The following is a 21,830-nucleotide window of genomic DNA, read 5'->3' as shown; positions in this document are numbered from 1 at the left end:
AATGTAATAGGGACAGCTTCCTCACCTTCCCCCGTCAGATTTCTGAACACACCATGAATTCAAGAATACTCCCTCACGTTCGAATTATTTATTTTATTTTGCATTGTAATTTATAGTAAATTTTTATGTCTTTCACTGTGCTGCTGACAAAAAGAAACAACTTCACTGCCTGTGTCGCTGGGAAAGGACCCGATCCGGGTTTGAACCCAGCCTAGATGTGTGACCCACGAAAGGAAGAGCAAGAGGTGAAGAGCTGTGATCGGCATCTTCCCTTTCTCGTTGATGAACTTACCGATGACCAGGATGACTCTTGGCCTGGGCTTGGAGGGGTCAAACACCACATACTCCTCGATCAGCTCGTCCGTCTCCGACAGGTCTGTGTCGCTCTCGATGGAGAACTGGTGAATGGGGGGCAGTCGGTCGTAGCGTTCATGAGCCAGACTGTGGCTCTCCGAGAGGACTTGATGGGGGGGGGTGGTGAAGGGGAAACAGAAACACACACACTCAATGAGCATCAAGTGGCAGTGACAGGTCAACCTACCATCCTTTGCTACACTGACCCCAACCACTGGCTCTGCACGACTCCCCACCTCTCACAGAGCAGCTTGGCTGATTTGCATTAATTTACAGGCGTCGTACACCCACATATTCCACAAAGTTGCAACTTAAACCCACACCATCGTTTAAACTAAAATGAATTTTTATTTTCAATGACCGGCATTAAGTGACAATATTCCACTTCCAGTAATGCAGAAAATGTTGTCACATTTTAATTTTAATTTTGCTATTTCCACATTTTTGCTTCCAGTTTTAGCACTTGTCTACGTGTCACCTTGCTGTCTCTGTCACAAAACCAGCAAGGACTAGAGTCTTCCCAGAAGCTGAATGAACCTTCCTACAAGCAGAATCTCTTCAGTAAATGTTGTGTGAACGTATGTGCAATAAATCGGGCTGTTGGCTGCGTGGTTTCATGACGACCGCCAATCGGAAGATCCGTGTTCAATTCCCGCTGCTGCCTGCAAAGAGTTTGCATGTTCTCCCCCATTACCCCAGGAGCTCTGGTTTCCTCCCACTTACTAAAGGACATATGGGTTAGGCTTAGTAAAGTTGTGGGCGTGGCAACACTTGCTGGCTGCCTCTAGCTCATCTTTGGGCTGTGGTGGTTGTTGACGCAAATGATGCGTTCTTTCACTCTGTGTTTCAATGTACATGTGACAAATGACGCCAATCTTTATCTCTAACACAAATAAACTTACACTGAACCATTAAACCCAGATACACCAATGAGCTGACCTACAGGTGGGCAGTGGAGGGGAAGAGATTGGATGGGACAGACGGTGCTGTACAAAACTCTTCGGCACACATATATATAGCTCGGGTGCCTGAGACTTTTGCACAGTACTGTAGTAATTTTATGTATTGCACTGCTCTACTGCTGCAGAAATAAACCAAATTTCATGAGATGTAAGTGATGATAAACCTGATTCTGATATGAGTCTCTATTGTGGACGGAGAGTGGGAAGGCAGCAGGAAGAGGGGAATCATGGTTGAGAAAAGAGGAAGGGAGAGGGGAGGGATTAGGCAGCACCAGAAAGGTATTCTGAAATGATCAATAAACCAATTGCCTGGAACCAAACGACCTTGGCCCGACCAGGGTGTGATGGCACTGGTGCCACCCTTCCCCGCCCCTGGCACTCCTTCTCTGCCACCTGTCCCAACCCCCCTTCTGCAGCACTCCACCATAGCCAGTCCCTATGCTAGATTTACAAACGTGCTCTCTGCTCTGTGTTGACAAATACATTACTGTACCAGCGTCGCAGTTATCTCAGACCTAGTAGAGTCATAAAGTTACACAGCACAGAAACAGGCCCTTCAGCCCAACTCGTTTGTGCCAACCATGGTGTCCATCAAGCTAATCCCATTTATCTCTATCCATTACCCAAATGTCTTTTAATGTTCTCCAGTTCCGATAAAAGGTCATCAACCTGCTTCTTTCTTCATGGATGCTGCCTGACCTCATATGTATCCTTACAACTCTCTCCTTTCTTGTTATTTATTGAGAGAGAGCGCGGAATAGACCTTTCTGGGCCTTCGGGCCACATCACGCAGCAATCCCCCGATTTAACCCCCGCCTGATCACGGGACAATTTACAACTGAGTGTCTTTGAACCATGGGAGGAAAGCAAAGCACCCGGAGGAAACCCACCAGCGGCCACGGTGGGAATTGAACCTGGGTCACCGGTACTGTGAAGCATTGTGCTAACCTCCGTGCCACCATGCCACCCAGGTGCTCAGCACCTGAGATGTTTTGCTTTTTGACTCGAGTTGCCTAAGATGTCCTTAGCACCTTTCACAAGGCGAAAGGATTCAGCCAATTCCGAAAGACTGGCCAAGAGCTCCCACTGGAATTGCTAGCTTGCTGGTGAGATGTTGGGTTTCCAGACTACCCACCTCCTTGTTGGCGTCAGTGGGTGCCACACACCGGCCATGATGGGGTTGCTGCTATTCCATCTCAGAAGGCTGCAATGTGCTGTCCTCATCGACACGGAGGGGAGATCAGCTGACTGACTCCTACACACTCTGATGATAGCAACCAGAATGGCCTCTGTCTCCCAGAACTACATCTGAAGGTCCTCACAGTTTGACTCTGTGTCTGACTTTTACATTTTGCAGTTTATAAATATTCTGTAAATGTCACAAACAGGGGTCAGTTAAAAAGATCACCTGCTGTGATGAAGTGCTTTGAGAGGTTTGGTTATGACTAGAGTTAACTCCTGCTTGGGCAAGGGCCTGGACCCACCGCAGCTTGCCTGCCGTGTCTACAGCGGATTCAGTCTCACTGGCTCTCCACTCAGCCTCGGATCACCAGGGTAACAGCAGTACCCATGTCAGTCTGCTGTTTATTGATTACAGCTTGGTGTTCAATGGCATCACCCCCTCAGGACTAATCGGCACGAGGAATTGACTGTAGATCTTCTGGAAAGGGAAATCGGGAAGCACACAGCAGTCCTGCGTGTGGAAGGGTTCAGAGGCTTCAAGTTCCTCTGTGTCAGACACTATAGAGGACTCGGCCGGGTCCATCGGGGACACTAATCTCCTCAGCATCGAGGGCGTCGTCAAAAGATGCCTCAAGAACGCAACACCAATGATGAAAGACCCTCACTATCCAGGGTATGCCTTCTTCTCGTTACTACCATCAGGGTCGTACAGAAGCGCGAAGGCACACATTCAACATTTTAGGGACAGCTTCTTCCCTTCACCATCAGATTTCTGAACCCACGAACACCACCTCTCTATTTTTGCACTTGTTATTTATTTTTTTATATATTATTATAACATAATTATTAAGTGTTGCACTGTACTGCCGCCACAAAACAACAGATATCATCACCTAAATAAATTCTGACTCTGAAACTGAAAAGGTGTTGTGTAGAGCGTTCAACAGAACTGTGAAAAAGTCTTAGGCCAATAAGCATATCAAGGGTGCCTGAGACTTTTACACAGTACTGTATTTGTCAGCGTGGAGCGGAGAGCGAGTTTGTAAATCTGGTGGGAGCAAAGGATGTTGGGGAGGGCGAGGCTGGAATGTCGCAGGAGGGGCGTGGGACAGACGGCAGAGGAGGAGTGCTGGGGTGGAGACACACTCAGTCCTGAGATACCAAGCAAGGTCATTAGATTCCAAACAATTGGTTTATTGATCACTGGAGAATGCCTTTCCGGTGCTTCCTGCTCCCTCCCCTTTTTCCCAACCAAGATTCCTCTCTCCCTGCCTCCTTCCCATTCTGTCCACAATAGAGACCCGTATCAGAATCAGATTTATCATCACTCACATGTCATGAAATTTGCTTTTTTTTTGCTGCAGCAGTACAGTGCGATACATAAACTTACTACAGTACTGTGCACAAGTCTTAGGCACCCGGGCTCTATATGTGTGTGTGTGTGTGTGTGTGTGTGTGTGTGTGTGTGTGTGTGTGTGTGTGTGTGTGTGTGTGTGTGTGTGTGTGTGTGTGTGTGTGTGAGTGTGTGTGAGTGTGTGTGTGTGTGTGTGTGTGAGTGTGTGTGTGTGTGTGAGTGTGTGTGTGTGTGTGTGAGTGTGTGTGTGTGTGTGTGTGTGTGTGAGTGTGTGTGTGAGTGTGTGTGTGTGTGTGTGTGTGTGTGTGTGTGTGCGCCTAAGGCATTTGCAGAATACCGTATATTTCTATAGGAGTAAGGCACAATGTACTTCTGAGCACCGGCTGCTGTGTTAAACTGAACCAGCTAATTCTTATTAAGTGGAGTCTTCCCCTTTACCAGGTGTGGAGCGAAATATATTTCTTTCAGTGGTATGATATGAAACTTTTGTGTGGGAAGATTATCTCGATATTCATTTTGTAGAACGCAGGAGTAAATGGTGTTTGAAAGGACCTGAGGTTCACTGTTGTGCCCGTAGTCACAACAGGCAAGAGGCTGGAGGAGCTCAGCGTGTCAGGTAGTATCTACTGTACGGAGGGGAATAAAGGGTCGATGTTTCAGACCAACACCCTGATGAATGGGAAGACTAAACTGGAGTAGAAGTGGGCGTGATAGAGAAGGTGGTGAGTTACCGCTCCGATACATGGCTCTTCTCCCCTGGCTCCCACCGACAGGTGGCAGTGCCCTCTTCTCCTGAATGATGAAGGTATCCCATCGCACTCTCTCCAGTCCACCGATCTCCCTGACTTTCTTCAGGCAGTTCTCCAGGTACTCAATGGGTTCCTCAGGACGATGGTACATCAGGCCCGTCAGCATACTCTGGGGAAGAAGAATAGCAACTGAGATTCAGATTGATGTATCACATGATGTACAACATAAAGTGAAATGCATCATTTACGTTAACCTGCAATGCACCGAATGACCTGCTGGGGGGCAGCCCGCAAGTTTCACCACACATATTCCAGCACCATTACAACAGCCCATAATGCCTGTCAGAACAACACTGAACACAATAAGCAACACCAAAGCGAAACGAGCCCCATTCCTCCCTCCCACCCAGAGTCCTCCAACTCCAGGACAGCTTCCAAAGTTCAAAGTGCATTTATGATCAAAGCATGTGTATGTTATACAACCTTGAGATTTGCCTCCTTACAGTTAGCCACAAAACAAAGAAACCCAAAATAAGAGATCAACAAACACCCAACGGGCAGAGAGAGAGAGAGAGAGAGATAAAATACAAATCGTGCAAACAATAAAAGCAAGCAAGCAGCTTTCAGAATGAAAGTAAGCCCATAGACCTGAAGCCTGGAGCAGGCCCAAAGCCTCAGCTTCAGTGGAGTGAACGTCCAGCCTTCAGTCCTCAGGCTTCAACCACTGGACTTCAGCTTCCAGACTTCTGACCGACCTTTAAGCTTCCATCTGAACCTAGCATCAATGACCAATCTAGGCTTGTGGCAAGGAGGTCATGGAATGACGTGGGATCAGTAATCAACCAGGGATACTATTCAAGTGGATTCAACAGTCAATATTGATCAACAGTCATCATGAAACCAGTGGAGACCTGAAGTCAGGGTCACTGAATGGTTACAGTAATATCAAGTTCCTGGGGGTGTGTATGTGTATGTATGTGTGTGTATCTCTGAGGACCTAACCTGGACCCAACACATCAACGCAGCTAAAAAGAAGGCTTGACAGTGACTATGTTTTATTAGGAGCTTGACGACATTTGGTATGGCTTGGGGGCGAGGTAACAGCACAGGATCAAAGCAAGCTGCAGAGAGTTGTAAAATTAGAGAGCTCCATCATGGTCGCTAGCTTCCGTAGTACTTAGGACATTTCAAGAAGTGATGCCTCAAAAAGGTGGTATCCACTGTGACGGACTCCCATCACCCAGGACATGCCCTCTTCTCACCATTACTGTCAGGAGGGACGTGCAGGAGCCTGAAGGCACACACTCAGCAATTCAGGAACAGCTTCTTCCTCTCTTCCAAACTGTTTCTGAATGGACAGTAAACCCGTGAACACTACCTCACTATTATTTAATTTCTATTTTTTGCACTATCTAATTTAACTATTTAATACCCACTGTAATACACAGGTTTTTTCTCTCTACTATTATGTACTGCATTGTACAGCAGGCACAAAGTTAACAAATTTCACGACATATGACGATGATACTAAACCTGACTCTGACTGAAGCTATTTAGCTTGTTGACTCTGCACTGGTGACATCCCAGCTCCCAAATCTATTCACATCCCTTTCCTGTGGCTGTCATAATGGTTTCTTCTCAGATTCCAGATATTTATTCAGTACAAGTAATTGGCAGAATCAGTAGTCACCTAAATCAATAATCGCATGGGATGGATAATCGACAATAAGATCAATGCCCACTATAGGATCAATAATCATCACAAATAAAATCATCAATATGAAATAAATTATCACACAGAGAAAATAGTCAAAGATTTTCCTTCCTGTTACCTTTGGGTGCATCTAGTGGATTTTGGGCTACTGATTATGAAAATCACCATTAAATTTCCCTTTCACAGACCTTTTTTTTAAAAGTGCCGATATTTGTTGTTTTAATTCATAATTCCAGTCAGAATAACTGATGCCAAGATTAAGAAAGGGACTTCCATTGGTCCACAATTCAAACAGGTGAATGACGGGCAATTCAAAGAACTTCTAGTGGGACCGGAGAAAATGGCATGGGAAGCATTCAACGACGTTGGTAAGAATTTACTTGGCAACTATAGAGCGTCAAACTACATGCAGCTGGTTGACAACATGCTTCAAGCTTACAAAACCGTGAAGTTCAATGTGTTACTAAAGATTAATTTTCCATATTCCCATTTAGACTTCTTCCCTGCAAATCTTGGCACTGTCAGTGATGGTCATGATGACATCGCGGGCATGGAGAAATGATATCAGAGGCAACTGGAATCCATCAGTGTCGGCTGATTATTGTTGGGCATTTAAACAAGCAGCCTCAGACACTGAGTCCAAACGAAAACCATCAACAAAACATTTTAGCTTAGTTGAAGTATTTCAAAGTGGCAGCACAGTTATGCAATTAAATGCATTATGTTCATTAAAAATTAATTTCTTGGTTCTCCATGATACAAGTAGTCTGAAATTATATTTGTGTTTAGCTTCAAGTGGTCTATCATAAACAAAAAAAATTCTGAGGAAGCAACACTTTTGAAAAAAATTCTTGTCCAGTGTATTCACGGGTTCTATAATCAACGTGTGATGCATAATCAATTTGGTATCAAGACTCACATCATGTGACTAATCAGCATGGAATCAATAATATAAGTTTGTATAATTAATAAATTGGGTGAAAGGGAGGGGATACATCTCTCTCAAAGGAGGTGTAAGGTGTTCCTTCCCTCCGCTAGCCTGCAGGTCACTCTTGGGCAAAGTGTAGCATCTATGTAGACCTCCCGATCAGGGTCACATGAAGCCACGGGAGCAAGTGGTGGATGGTCGTATGGGCAGCCGGTGCAGATCACAAGTCCTGGTTATGTGACCACTGAAGGCAGGCAATCTCTGAAGAGTATTGATAATCGCTGGGGTCACCTGTCTTGTAAATGCACTGCCCCAAAGAAAACCACTTCTGTAGAATAATTCACCTAGAACAATCATGGTCATAGGACCAGGATCACCCATGCCCACAACACAGCACATCATGATGATGCTGATGAATTAATAAATAAATATTGATCATTAATGTGGAGTCAATAATCACACTATATGAATCAATCAACTTGAAATCAATAATAACATACGAATCTCTGGGCTGTATACTGCATACATACTTTGATAATAAATGTACTTTGAAACTTTGATAAAAAATCAACATGGAATCATTAATCAACTTGGGGTTTTCTTGTGTAGAATTCTCTTTTTAAATCCTCCAGCCATTTTGAAGAGACAAGATTTATTTTGCGTGATTAATGATCAGTAGTTCTCTCTGAATTACCATCAAACATGGAAACATTGGCAGGTTATTTTTCCTGATGCAGAATTAGTTCTGCTTGGAATGCTATTATGCTGTGCATAGAGAGTGGAGGTGTTTATTCACAGAATTGTGATTCAGAAGACTCCTCACCCTCCACCCCCACCATTATTAAACCAAGAATCCTCACCCACTCCCTCAACAACAATAACAACAGCTTCCATTTATGGAGCACCTGACACACTTGATTGGCACCTCTTCCTCTACCCGAAATATCCACTCAGGCACCGTGGTTCACCGAGGTTGCAGCATCCTCCATCTCCATAATACAGATGTAGGGTGACACGGCAGTGTACTGGTTACAGTCCAGGAGAACAGGGTTCAATTCCCACCGCTGCCTGTAAGGAGTTGGCATGTTCTCCCCATGACCATGTCGGTTTCCTCCAGGTGCTCTGGCTCCCTCCCACAGTCCAAAGAGCCAGAAGGGCCTATTCAGCACCGTATCTCAATAAATCAATAAATGTACTTGTCCAGACCCCTCGTGCAGCACTTCCCAAATCCGTGACCCCTTCCAGCAAGATGAACAGAGGTAGCTGAACAGTGCACACCATTTTTCTTGAATTCTCCCATTTATTGGGTATCTGGGCTCAAAATGGTCTTCTGTTTCAGGAGGTGAGACTGTTGGATAATCTCATCTTAATTAACTATTTTAGAGGGATCGTTGAGCTCGCACACTGGTAAGGGCAATGCAACACACACAGAATACTGGAGGAACTCAGCAGGTCAGGCAGTATCAATGAAAGTGTATTTGTAATATTGAATGGAGGTAAGGATTGGACGAGGCTTTGGGAATAACCCTCGTGCTCTTTTTCCAAAACACTGACCCACCTGGCTGTGGACAGATCCATCCTCAGTTTAATGCCCCGAATGGAAGGTGGCAGTTCCGACAGAGCGGTCTCCGTCTACACTGCACGGAGGCGTCAGTCTGGATCCGTGTAGCAAAGTCTCTGCACTGGGGAACTTGCCGGCACAGAGGCAAGACTGCAGTGCACTGACCCACACTGGTAAAGGGCAATGGGTGTCTACCATGTCCAGTGCTCCTGAAGCGGCCTCCTGTACATTGGTGAGACCTGTCGTCAATTGGGGAACCATTTCGTCGAACATCTCTGCTCCATCTGCCAGAAGCGGGACTTCTGGGTGCTCATACGTGTTTACACAGTCAAGGTTTTAGGCCGAGATCCTTCTTTACGTTTTAGAAGGAAGGGGAATAGTGGGGGGGGGGGCAGAGGAAGGTAGCTGGAAGGTGATAGGTGAAGCCAGGTGGGAGGGAAAGGTTAAGGGCTGGAGATGATGGAGTCTGATAGGAAAGAAGAATGGACCATAGGAGAAAGGGAAGGAAGAGGGACCCCTATGGGAGAGGAGTAATAGGGAGGTTGAAGAGGTAAGTCAGAGTGGGAAATAGAAGAAGGAGGAGGGGGAATTTGTTACAGAAGGAGAATTCGATATTCATGCCATCAGGTTGGAGGCTACCCAGGTGGAATATAAGGTGTTGCTCCTCCACACTGAGGGTGCCTCATCTTGGCACAACAGGAGGCCACGGATCAACGTATCGGAATGGGAAAGGGAATCGGAGTTAAAATGTTTGGCCACCGGGAGGTCCCGCTTCTGGCAGGTGGCACGGAGATGCCCAACGAAACAGTCCCCCAATTTACAATGGATCTCATCAATGCAGAGGAGACCCCGTCAGGAGCACTGGACACAAGAGGCAGCAGATTCACAGGTGAACTGTTGCCTCGTTTGCCTGGGGCCCTGGTTGGAGGAGAGGGAGGAGGTCCTGAAGTGCCTGGAGGGAGATTAGTGGGCAATACGCGGGAACACAGATCCACTTGCTCTTCTTCTCAAAATACACAGGCACCCATTGCCCTTTACCAGTGTGGGTCAGTGCACTGCAATCTTGCCTCGGTGTTAGGGAGTTCCCCAGTGCAGAGACTTTACAATTCCTGACTGACGACTCCGTGCAGTGTAGAGGGAGACGTCTCCATTGCAGCTGCATTCGGGGCATTAAACTGAGGATGGATCTATCCACACTCAGGTGGACGTGAAACGTCTTGCGTCAACGTTTTGAAAGAAGAGCTGGAGAGCTATTCCTGATATCCCATCTATCCTTACCTGTATTCAATATTACAAATAAAGGTAGTGTTTGGTCATTTTTATATTGTGTTTGTGAGGAATTTAGACTCATGGAGTCATTGACAGGCCCTTCAGCCCACCCTGGCCATTCCTCCTATCTATATTTACTAGCACCTGGCCCTCAGCCTGCAACGTCTGGGTGTAACCTGCTGTGCGCAAATGGAAGTGCAGCAGCTGGTGTAATGTTTTACAGCGCCAGTGATCAGGGTTCAATTCCCGCTGCTGCCTGTAAGGAGTTTGTACGTTCTCCCCGTGACCACGCGTGGGTTCCCTTCGGGTGCTCCGGTTTCCTCCCACAGTCCAAAGACGTACGGGATAGTAAGCTGTGGACCTACTTTATTGGCGCTGGGAGCATGATGACACTAATGGGCTGCCCCCAGCACAACCTCAGATGGTGTTGGTCATCAGAGCAAACAAGGCATTTCACTGCATGTTTCAATGTACATGTGACAAATAATTTTCATCTCCAATGCTTCCTCTAATAGTGACCAGAGAGCTTCAGAGGCACATTGAGAGAGATCGTGTATCAATCTTGCTGGGGCAGCTTGAACTAAGAGCCAAAACTATCAATAACTACATCATCTTCTGTGTGGGCACTGTAATACCATCAAGGACTGTCCGCTGCTTCCCTAACAACAAAACGTGGGTCACCAGTGATCTGAAGGCTCTTCTCAACCACAAAAAGAGACTGTTTAGATCAGGAGACAGAGGAATTGAAACGTGTGTAGGGAGCTAAAGGAAAAGGTCAAGGTGGCTAAAGAGGAATACAGTGTGACAGCTGGAGGACAAGCTTGGCAGAGTAGCCAAGGGAGTGATGGAGAGGCATGAAGAACATCAGCCTAGTTGTAGAGCCTTGGAATGCAGCTGTGAATGGGCTAATGAGTTAAACCAATTCTTCAATAGGTTTGACGATGCCCTCCTGTTCCCACCCGCCCCCCTCAGCACACCAGTCCAGGTGCTGAGGTACCCAGTGTTCCCTCAGCACCAACACCTCCCCCTCCTCCCTCCTCCAGTTCAACACATGGATGAATAACACAGGCTACCAATGTCTACATCCCCTCCTTGCCCTGCACCTACCATGACACCTCCACAACTGCTACCACCCCGATCTTCACCCCCCTCAGTCCCTACCTTCCACTAACTCCCCAGTCATCATGGACTCACCTTCGCTACAGAGCGGTAGTAGTGCTCTGGGGAAAAAGACACGGCAAAGCATTGGGACCGGACAGTGTCCAGGGTCCTGAGGGAGTGTGCTGAGCAGCTGTGTGGAGTTCTCCGCTGCATTTTCAATCTGAGTCCCAGCCTGGAAAGGGTCCCGATTGTGTGGAAAACATCATGTGCGGTCCCAGTACCCGAGAAGGGCTGACGGAAAGTCTTGAGTGACTACCGCCCAGTGGCCCTGACCTTACACATCACGAAGAGCCGAGAGAGTCTGGTCCTGGCTCATCTCTGACCCCTGGTCAGATCAGCCCTCGATCCCCTGAAGTCTGCCTACCAGGAGCACATTGGAGTTGATGAAACTGTCATCTACCTGCTGAGCAGAGCCGACTCCCATTTCGATAAGCAGGGCAGCACTGTTTTTTGATTTCTCAAGTGCCTTCAGTACCACAGAGCCCTCACTGCTGGGGGTGAAGCTCCGTTCAGTGCAGGTTGGCACATCCATTCTATCCTGGATAATGGATTGTCTGACTGGCAGAGCACAGTTTGTGCAGCTTCAGAGCTGTGTGTCAGACGGGGCTGTAACCAGCACTGGGACCCCACTGGCTCCCTTCCTGTTTACCCTGTACACCTGGGACTTTAGATACCACACCGAGTCACGTCATCTGCAGAAATTCTCTGATGACTCAGCGATAATTGGGTGTATAAAGGGAGGATGGGAGGATGAAAACAGGGCCCTGGTGGAGGATTTGTCCAATGGTGCAAGCTGAAACATCTGCAGCTCAACATCAGTAAGACAAAGGAGATGGTGATGGACTTTAGGACAACCAAGCCTTCACTGTTCCCTGTTACTATTGGTGGTGAGACGTGGATGTGGTGAGGACCTGCAAGTACCTGGGAGTTCACCTGGATGACAGACTTGAGTGGAGCAACGACACAGTGTATGAGAAGGACCAGAGTTGCCTCTACTACCTGAGGAGACTGAGCTCCTTTTGAGTATACAGACCTCTCCTTCACATTTCTACCAGTCTGTCGTTGCCTGTCCAATCTCCTGTGCGGTGGAGTGCTGGGGCAATGGCATCAACATGGACGATGCCAACAGGCTCAACAAACTGTTTAGAAAGTCTGGCTCGGTTGTTGGAGGCCGTGGTAGAACAAGGGACACTCTGGAAAATCCTGGCAATTCAGAACAATGTTTCTCACCCTCTGCATGTCACCTTGGCTGAACAGAGGAGCACTTTCAGTAATAGACTAGACAACTGCGCTGCTCCAAAGAGCACTGTATGAGGTCATTCTTACCCTCGGCCAATCGGCTTGATAATGAGTCAACCTATAGCCGGGGAAGTGATGACCTCCTCCTTTTAGACTGCATGAGGTAACTTATTTTGTTCTTACTTCACTTCTAATATTTGTATATTTGTTTATCTGTGCTCGTAATGCTACTGTGACACAGCAATTTCCTTTGGGATCAATAAAGTATCTATCTACCTATCTAACTTCTGGGTTCACTGTAGACATTTCCTGACCAGGGAGTCAAGACCTTTGTACTGAGATGGCCCCCCAAGGCTGAAGTGTGAAGGAGTAGAAGATGATAATGCGAGCAGAGGTGATTAAATAAATTAAAATCTGATATTTAAGTGGTTTTGGTAAGATTGTAGGCTGCTTTTACAGTATTGAAATCTGGTCGTTTTGAGAACATTTTCCAGGCATCAGGAAAGAGCAAAGGGGAAGATTTTACTGAAGAACTCTTTTAAAAAGCCAGTACATATTCAATGGGCCAAATGGTCTCCTGCTTTGTCAAGTGTGTTGTGTTTCACACTCACAACATGCAAGAATGTAACAAACATAAAATAGGAGCTGATCATCCAGCAACTTAGCTGATCTTCCACCTCAGCAATATTCTCCAACACCATTCCCTCATCCCTCAATTCTCTGAATGCCCAGAAACTTGTTAACCCCTGGTTTTGAAACCACAAACCCATAGGAGCAAGAGACTACGTTCAGCCCCTCAAACTTACTCCACTATCTAGCTGACCTGAAATTCCTCAAGCCTTTTCCAATAATCCTTGATTCCCTTCGGGATTAGAATTCCATCCAGTTCTACATTAGACAGACACATAGCGCTGTTCCTTTCAGCTATCTATGGCTAAGAGTTACAATGGCCTTAAGAGAAGAAATGTCTTTAGACATTTCAAATGGTCGCCCACATTCAGACGCCATACTTCTACCTTCCCAAATCATCTCAGCATTAATCCTGACTGGTCCCTTAAAAATCTTGTGTGTTTGAACAGGATTTCATCTCATTCTTCTGAACTCCATTGAGCAGAGCCTTGGTCTATTTAACTTCCCTTGAAGGACAATTCCTCCATGTTGGTATCATTCTGGTGACCCCTTACCTTGAACTGGATCCTTCCTGGAAAACAGGTGGACCAGAATTGTTTACAGGACTCCACATACATCTCACTGCTGCCTTGTAACATTGTAATGAGATTTTGCTAAGTTTATACTCCAACACCACTTGGAATCACATTCAATCTTCCATGAACCTTCTCTCTACACTTGTGTGCTAGCTTCTTATGGCTTAGGTATAAGGAACCCACCCTGTTTATTTGCATTTCAGACTTTTGCAAATATTCTCTATGTAATGCTCTGTTCTATTGTTCTTCCTTCTGAAGCGAACAATTTCCCATCTACTCCATTTGCCCACTCACCTTGACTATCGGTAAACTCTTCGAAGGCTCCCTGCAGCTTACCTTCTCTCCTACTTTTGTGCCACTCGGTATATTCACCTCCTGGTCCATGTCACTACGTACTGTAAACATCTGAAGCCTCAGTATTGACCTTTATGGCACCCCACTGGTTGCCAGTTCAAAGATGACCCTCTCATCCTGGCCCTTTGTTCTCTGTTTGTTAGCCAGACTTCTATCTTACCAATACCACGACCGAACTCTTTATGAGGAACCTTGCTGAATGCCTTTGGAAATCCATGCACTCTTCTCCGGTTTTCTTTGCATACAAAATGTCTCCGGAACAGCTTCTTCCCCTCTGCCATCAGATTTCCGAATGCACATTGAACCCATGGACAACACCTCACTACTTTTGGACTACTTATTCAATTTAACTTAAAAAAATATATATATACATTTTTTACTGTAATTTACAGTTTTATTATTATGTATTGCATTGTACTGATGCTGTAAAACAAGTTTCACGACATCTGCCAACGATATCAAACCTGATTCTGATTCTAATAAATATGTCAAAAACAATTTTCCCTTCATGATTCTGCTAGATTAGATTACGATTTTTCAAATGTTGGTTCCACAATAAAAGATATTAACATTTTTCCAACAGTGGGCGTTTGGCTCATCAGTCTATAGTTATCTGCTTTTAGCCTTGCCCTGCCCCCTCCTCTTTTTGCATAGATGTGTGATGATGGTAGTTTTCCAATTCCTGATAGTTCCCCAGAATCTGATTCAGTTTTCACAGTCCTCCATGATGGTGATAATCAAAGAGTCACCTCTCTCTGAATAAAAAATTTCTCCTATTCTCAATCCTAAACTGCTGACTAAGTGCCGAGCCGATTTGGAGAGGTTGAGAACGGCTTCTCCAGCAATGAAATCTAGGCCGAAGCAATTCGCCCGGTTCCTCGTGTGAGGTTCGGACTATTTAAATGTCAGCCCAGATAGTGTGGGTGGGGGCTTCTCTCTCCAAGACGCTAAGGCTGTGAGACCGCCCCAGGCTGCTGCACTTCGTGTCTGCAACCTTTGCGGTGACTTGCCCAGCTAATACGAGGAACTGAATACCGAGGCTTTGGGCCTACTCTGAGCTGCTCCAGGGATTTGGATCTAAGGACTCCATTTGGTTCCGAATGCTGCTGTTGTTGTTCACTTCTAGTTTTTACATGTTTTGTTTTGATGTTTTTTTTGTCTCTTTCTCTGCGGGCACTGGGGGTTGGTCTTTATTTTTTTAATTTGGGTTCTTTCTGGTTCCTTGCTTTGTGGCTGCTTGTAAGCAAACAAAACCCGGGGTTGTATAATTTATACATTTGTCGATAATAAATGCACTTTGAAGCTTTACGCTTTAACTACCTCCGTATTCTCAAACTGTGCCCCTGGGTCTGGACTCCTCAGCTGGTGGGAAACACTCTCCCTTCACCTGACCTGTTATGTTGGGGGGAGGGGATCTGATGCCATCTCCTCTCATTCTTCTAAATTCAAGAAAGTTCAGTCCCAGTTTACAGAACCTCTCCGAATACAGCATACCCCCAACCCCACCACCATCTGGGGCTTGCAAACCCCAACTGGAACCAATCCAGTGAATCTTTACTGAACTCCCCCTCAGTAAAATAAATCTAAAAGTAGGAAGACCAACATTCCAGGAGTGGTCTCACTAAAGGGCTATGCGATTGCAATAAGACTCCTGTATCTGAATCCTCTCTGAATTACGGTGAATATGCCATTTGTTTTCTATTTGTTTTGCCTGTATGTTGCCCTTCAGTAACTTGTGTACAAGAACTCATCAATATTACCCTTCTCTCGGTCCAGTCTGGTGAACCTTAACCTGAGTTACAGTGTAGGGAAAGATTGAGGAAGTTAGGACTTTTTTTCCAGAAGCTTGGTACAAGAGGGGACCCTTGAGAGAGATATATATAATTATGAGAGGGAAAATACAAGCAGGCTTTTTCCATGAAGTTGTGTGAGACTAGAACTAGAGGTCATAGGTTAAGAGCGAAAGGTAAATTATTTAAGGGGAACTTCTTCGCTCAGAAGGAGGTGAGAGTGTGGAACGAGTTGTCAATAGAAGTGATGGATATGGGTTCGATCGCAACATTTAAGAGAAGTTTGGGTAAGTGCGTGGGTGGGAGAGATATTGAAGGCTAAAGTCCAGGTTTGAGCCAATGAGACCAGGCAGAACAACAGTTTAGCATGGACTAGATGGGCCAAAAACCCTGTTTCTGTGCTGTCCTTCTCTATGACACTATGATCTCTCTGTACCACCCCCCCCCCCCCCTCCACTCCATCCTTACCAGTCTCATCCTGTTTTGCCTCTTCTTTCAGGGAACTCATTTGCCTAAGGTGTGAGCCACGTCACCTCGTTGGGCACCACGATGCCCCTCACAATCACAACCACGCTCACGTACTGTCTGGGCAAGAGCTGGGAGTGAGAGCTTGAGAAGATGCACCCTTCCACACCCCACCCCTTGGCTGTAACACAGACCACTAGCCGAGATACAGTTCGTGACAAAGTTTATGATGATTGCGTGTTGCCAAGGTAACCTGGTAGAAGTTTGACTGTCTGGCAACTTTTAACGTAGAAAACACTCTGTAAGTGAATGAGCTCGGAGAAGTTTGACTACGGCTATGTTTGCCGCAGTCTTCAATTCATTCAGGTGGTGTGGGTGTCATTGGGAAGGCCGGCATTTATCACATGACCCTCATTGCCAAGAGCTAAGTAACCAGCTGGGCCATTTCACAGCTTAAGCTTCATTTTGCATCGGACATCGAGTGCCCTCTCTGTGAAACTCAGGGAGACCTGTCCAATATTGAAAGGTTGAGAGACAGTAGATGTGGAGAGGATGTTTCCTATAGTGGGGGGAGTCTAGGACCAGAGGTTACAACCTCAGAATAGAGATGGGGAGGATTATCTTTAGCCAGAGGGTGGCAAATCTGTGGATCTGTGGCCAACTCATTGGTTATATTTAAGGCAGAGGCTGATAGCCTCTTGATTATTAAGGGTGTCAAAGGTTACAGGGAGAAGTCCAAGAGAATGGGTTTGAGAGGGAAAATAAAATCAGCTATGATGGATTGACAGAACAGACTCGACAGGACAAATGGCCTAATTCTGCTCTGATGCCTCATGGTCTTGTAGTCTAAATCGGCCATAATTGCTGTCATTTGCTGATGCTAACAATTTCCCACTGGGTTTAGAAAGGCTTTTACCAGATGACATGTATAATTACCCCTGTAAGTGTGAGGTGATCCTGGCTCTCCGTTAGTACCTGACATTCGGCGATAATTGACACCTTCCTTTGACTGTGACCAGTTCCTCTAGTGCCCCACTCACCCTTGCCAGCAGGGTAATTCCATTAAGGGCAATTACTGGGCTGCAGCCCTCAAAGAAAGCATCAGCTTACTTAGCAAGTCACAATTCCCTGACACATCGTCCTCTACCCTTGCAGGCTAATTACTGTGAGTTTCAGAAGATACTTAATTCATGGCTCTTGGTAATGATAACTTTTGCTAATTTACTGTGCTTGTGTTGCCATGGAATCCTGTTCCCAGTGAAGAGTGTTCTACCGTGGACCTGTGGCCCTGCCACATCCTGCTCTCAGTGAAGAGCTCTCTGTTGCAGACCTTCATCGCAGAGGCAGCTCAGGGTGGGCTGCAGTGGCTCGGTTGCCTCGTCCCTGCCCTGGGTAATCGTTCTGTTACAGCTCCTATTCTAAACGGAGTGCCTTATGCACTGTATGCGCACCATTCACAGTAGCTGTGCGATACGTAACAGGTGCCGATGGAGCTGAGTGCACTCGAAACTCTAACCAGGCTCCTGAATCAGCCTGAAACCGTAAGACCAGAAGGTGCAGAGCCGAATTAGTTGGCCCATTGAGTCTGCTCTGCCATTCCATTATGGCTGATCTATTCCCCTCACAATCCCGTCCTTTCTCCCCGGAATCTTTGACGTCCTTACCCATCGAGAGCCTATCAGCCTCAAATTTAACCCATTGACGACCTCCACAGCAATAAATTTCACAGATTTAAAACTCTCTTCCTAAAGATATTCCTCCTCATCTCTGTTCTAAAGAGACATCCTTCAATTCTGAGTCTGTGCACATGGTCCAGGACTATTGGAAACATCCACTCTATGTGTGTCCACTCTATCTAGGCCTTTGAATATTCCGTAGGTTTCAATGAGATCCCTCCTCATTCTTCTAAGTTCAAGCAAGTACATGCCCAGCGGCCATCAAATACTCCTCATAGGTTAACTCTTTCATCAATATCACCTGCGTAATGTTGCCTTTGTAACAGAAGTACAATGCGATGCATGATAATAGGAAGAACAGGAATTACAGTAAGTATATTGATTTATTAAATAAGTAGTGCAAAAAAGAAATTAAAAAGTAGTGAGGTAGTGTTCATGGATTCAGAAATCGGGTGGCAAAGGGGAAGAGGCTGTTCCTGAATCATTGAGTGTGTACCTTCAGGCTTCTGCACCTCCTCCCTGATGGTAGTGATCAGAAGAGGGAGTTTCCTGGATGACGAGGGTCTTTGACTCCGCTTTGGACACCTCTAACTTGCACTGGACACTTATAAACATGTTTTTAACTGACATGTGGCTGTTGTGTTTTACTATTTATTGTTGCGTTTGTTCTGTTCTGATCGCACTGCTCCTGGGAAACGCTGTCTCATTCTGCCCTGCAGAGCTGATGTACGGTTAGAATGACAATAAAGTTTTTGAATATTGAATCTTGAATCTTTAATGGTAGGTGCCACTTTTTAGAGGCATCATTCCTGGAATCAATCTTGTAAAGCGTTGCTGGACCCTCTCCAATGCCAGTTCATTCTTTCTTAGATAAGGGGCCCAGACTGCTCACAGAACTCCAAATGTAGTCTGACCAAAGCTTTATAAACCCTCTGCATTACATCCTTGCTTTTATATTCCAGTTCCCTTGAAATGAACACTAACATTGCATTTGGCTTCCTTACCTCTGACTCAGCTTTCAAGTCAACCTTTAGGGACTGCATTAAGACTCCAAGGTCCCTTTGCATCGCTGGTTTCTAAAATTAGCTGCCTACTTAGAAAATAATCTATGCCTTTATTCCAGTTACCAAAGTGCGTGACCGTGCACTGTATTCCATCTGCCCCATTTCCTACTCTGTCCCGGTCCTTCTGCAAACTCCCCGTTTCCTCTGCCCCCCTCCATCTATCGTTCCATCATCCACAAACTTGGCCACAAAGCAATTTTCCCTCTGGACATGTTCAGAAGCAGAGACTGGAGATCGGAAACATGCTGAATCTGAATCAGAGACGGCGGTGTGAAAAGATGGTCTTACCCGGCAAGCTACCAAACCTGATCCAAACACCGAGATCCTTAAGAGATTCTGCAAATGTTGTAAACCTTGAGCAACACAACCAAAAATTCTGGAGTAACTGAGCAAGTCAGGCAGCATCTCCGGAAGAAATAAACGATTGATGCCTTGGGCCAAGAACTTTCAACAGGGCTGATGCTAGCTGACCTGCTGGGTTCCTCCAACACTATGTGTGTGTGTTGCTCAAGATTCAAACCAAACGTCAGGGTTTAAGAGCCTGAACTTTCCGTAGCAGATTCATGTTTTGCTTTATTTCACATCACAGTTCCATAGCTGGGGAATTTAAACTCCATTAATTAAACAAATCCTGAATTATAAACTATTAGCAGTAAATGTAGACGATACAGATTGGCATTAAAGCTACTCCGGGTTCCCTAATATTCTCGAGGGTAGGAAGTTTACCAGCCTGGTCAGCCTGCACGTGGTTCAGGATTTGTCTCTCGTAACTGCCCGCCAAAGTGGCCCAGCTGGTTACTGAGAAGTGGCAATTGGGGATGTGCGATAAATGCTGGCGTTTCTAGCAATGCCCACACACCTTAAAGTCTGCTGCTAGTACAGGAGGTTTGGACGTATCATGGTTGATTCTATTTCAGCACACACAAACTGCTGGACAGGCAACAGCTCTGGAGATTTCCCTCCACAGACGCTGCTCGACCTCCTGAGCTCCTCCATGTTGCTCAAGGTCTCCAGCAACTGTAGAACCTGCTTTGTCTCTGTCATTCTGTTCATCTCTCATTCTGAGCTGAGTGAAGTATTACAGGCATATCACATGGAGTCATGTGAATACTGACTCGAATTCCACATAAGAGTCAATCGATAGTGCGCACAGAGCTGCATACACATTACAGCTACTGAGCTGTAATTATTCAGAAACATGTCACAGAGACGTGGTCGTCTCTGTCTGCCTGTGCTGGAGAGCCAGGCAGCTGGAGACGTGGAGCATATCAGACCTCCCATTTAGCCAGATGACGCCTTGGTTTTACTGACAAGGAATCTCTAGCCGTGTCCTCACACGCCCCTTTCAACTTGTCCTACCATCCGAGACGTCCCTCCCTCTGGCCAGATGGGGCAAAATCCAAAAAGATTATTGCTGTACACTGTCAAACACACACACACACTCTCACACACACACACACACAAACACACACACACACACACACATACACACACACACTCACACACACACACACACATACATGCACAGACACACACTCACACAAACATACATGAAGACACACACAAACGTACACTCTCAAATATACATATACACTTATACACCCACATATACTCACACGCATACACTAATATTCATACAGAAGTACAAATGCACGCACACATCCTATCATACATACAACATATGCACATCCGTACATACAGCCACACACAGATATGTGTGCTCACTCATACAAACACATGCACATACATGCTCAAACATCACACACATGCACCTGCATGCACGTTACTCAAACACAAGCTCTCACACTCGGAGTTTCCACACCATGCCTGGTGTCTGTGTGTCCCGGACACAGCTCGTTCACACCAGCTTGTGATCCAGAGTGCCCTGATTCTCCCAGTCAGAATTGTTATACAGTTCACATTCCACACGCCAGCCCCCACCACCCCACACACACACACACACATAGGGCCAGATCTCCTGAAAAGGGCATTTTTGTGTCTGTGTCTGGATGGGGTGCAGGCAAGTTAGTGGCACAATCAGGGCAAAAGGGGCACAAGATTACGCAGGTAGTGAGTGAGAGGGAAGGGCAATGTCTTCCGGATGAGGGGAGATGTAGAAGGAATGCAGGGGATCAGAGTGTAGGGCAATAGGAAAGTGGGATGGGAAATCATACCTGAACATCTCCGGCATCTCCTGAGTATTGGTGACAGAGCTAAACAGGTAATATCCCTTCATCAAACCACCAACCCAGACCAGAGAGAAACATTCCAGCATCGCTGATTCACGTTTTCACTCATGTTTAACAACCTTTATTATAATACTAACAGAGAGCGTAAGCAAGCTGTTATTCTCCAAATTTTAGTTTAGGAAAATTATTTTTTTGAATCCTTACCTCGAACAGGAGAGGTATTTCCCTTTTAGAAATGTAGTCTTTAGCTTCACTGCTGCTCATCGTGACAGAATTGCAGCCGGATGCTGCTTCCAAAGCTCTAGAATTTCCTGGTGCTGAGGTTGCAGCTTGTGCGCGCTCTCCCTCTCTCTCTCTCTCTCTCTCTCTCTCTCTCTCTCTCTCTCTCTCTCTCTCACACACACACACACACACACACACTCTCTCTCTCTCTCTTACACACACACACTCTCTCTCTCTCTGTCACTCTCTCTCGCTTCTCTTCTCTCTCTCTGTCATTCACTCTCAATCTCCCACTCTTTCTCTCTCCTCTCCCTCTTTCTCTCTCTATCTATCTCCCTCTCTCTATCTCTCTCTCCCCTCTCTCTTTCTGTCTCTCTCTCACTTTCTCCCTG

The 21,830-nt window shown here is 46.0% G+C and overlaps 1 protein-coding gene across 1 annotated transcript in view; it reads right to left on the bottom strand.

Moving 5' to 3' along the window:
- Positions 1–21,597, bottom strand: part of LOC140740275 (adenylate kinase isoenzyme 5-like) — a 115,928-nt gene extending 94,331 nt beyond the window's left edge. The window contains exons 1-3 of the mRNA XM_073069404.1: positions 21,421–21,597; positions 4,584–4,770; positions 293–460 (exon numbers count right to left, since the gene is read on the bottom strand). Coding sequence (XP_072925505.1) covers positions 293–460; positions 4,584–4,770; positions 21,421–21,480 — 415 coding nt within the window. The 5' untranslated portion in view covers positions 21,481–21,597. The remainder of the gene's footprint in view (positions 1–292; positions 461–4,583; positions 4,771–21,420) is intronic.
- Positions 21,598–21,830: the final 233 nt, after the last annotated feature.

The sequence above is a fragment of the Hemitrygon akajei genome, chromosome 16 (assembly GCF_048418815.1).
Source record: "Hemitrygon akajei chromosome 16, sHemAka1.3, whole genome shotgun sequence".
Lineage (NCBI taxonomy): Eukaryota > Metazoa > Chordata > Chondrichthyes > Myliobatiformes > Dasyatidae > Hemitrygon > Hemitrygon akajei.
The sequence above is the reverse complement of the archived record's forward strand: the minus strand, read 5'-3'. Positions and strand labels throughout refer to the sequence as shown.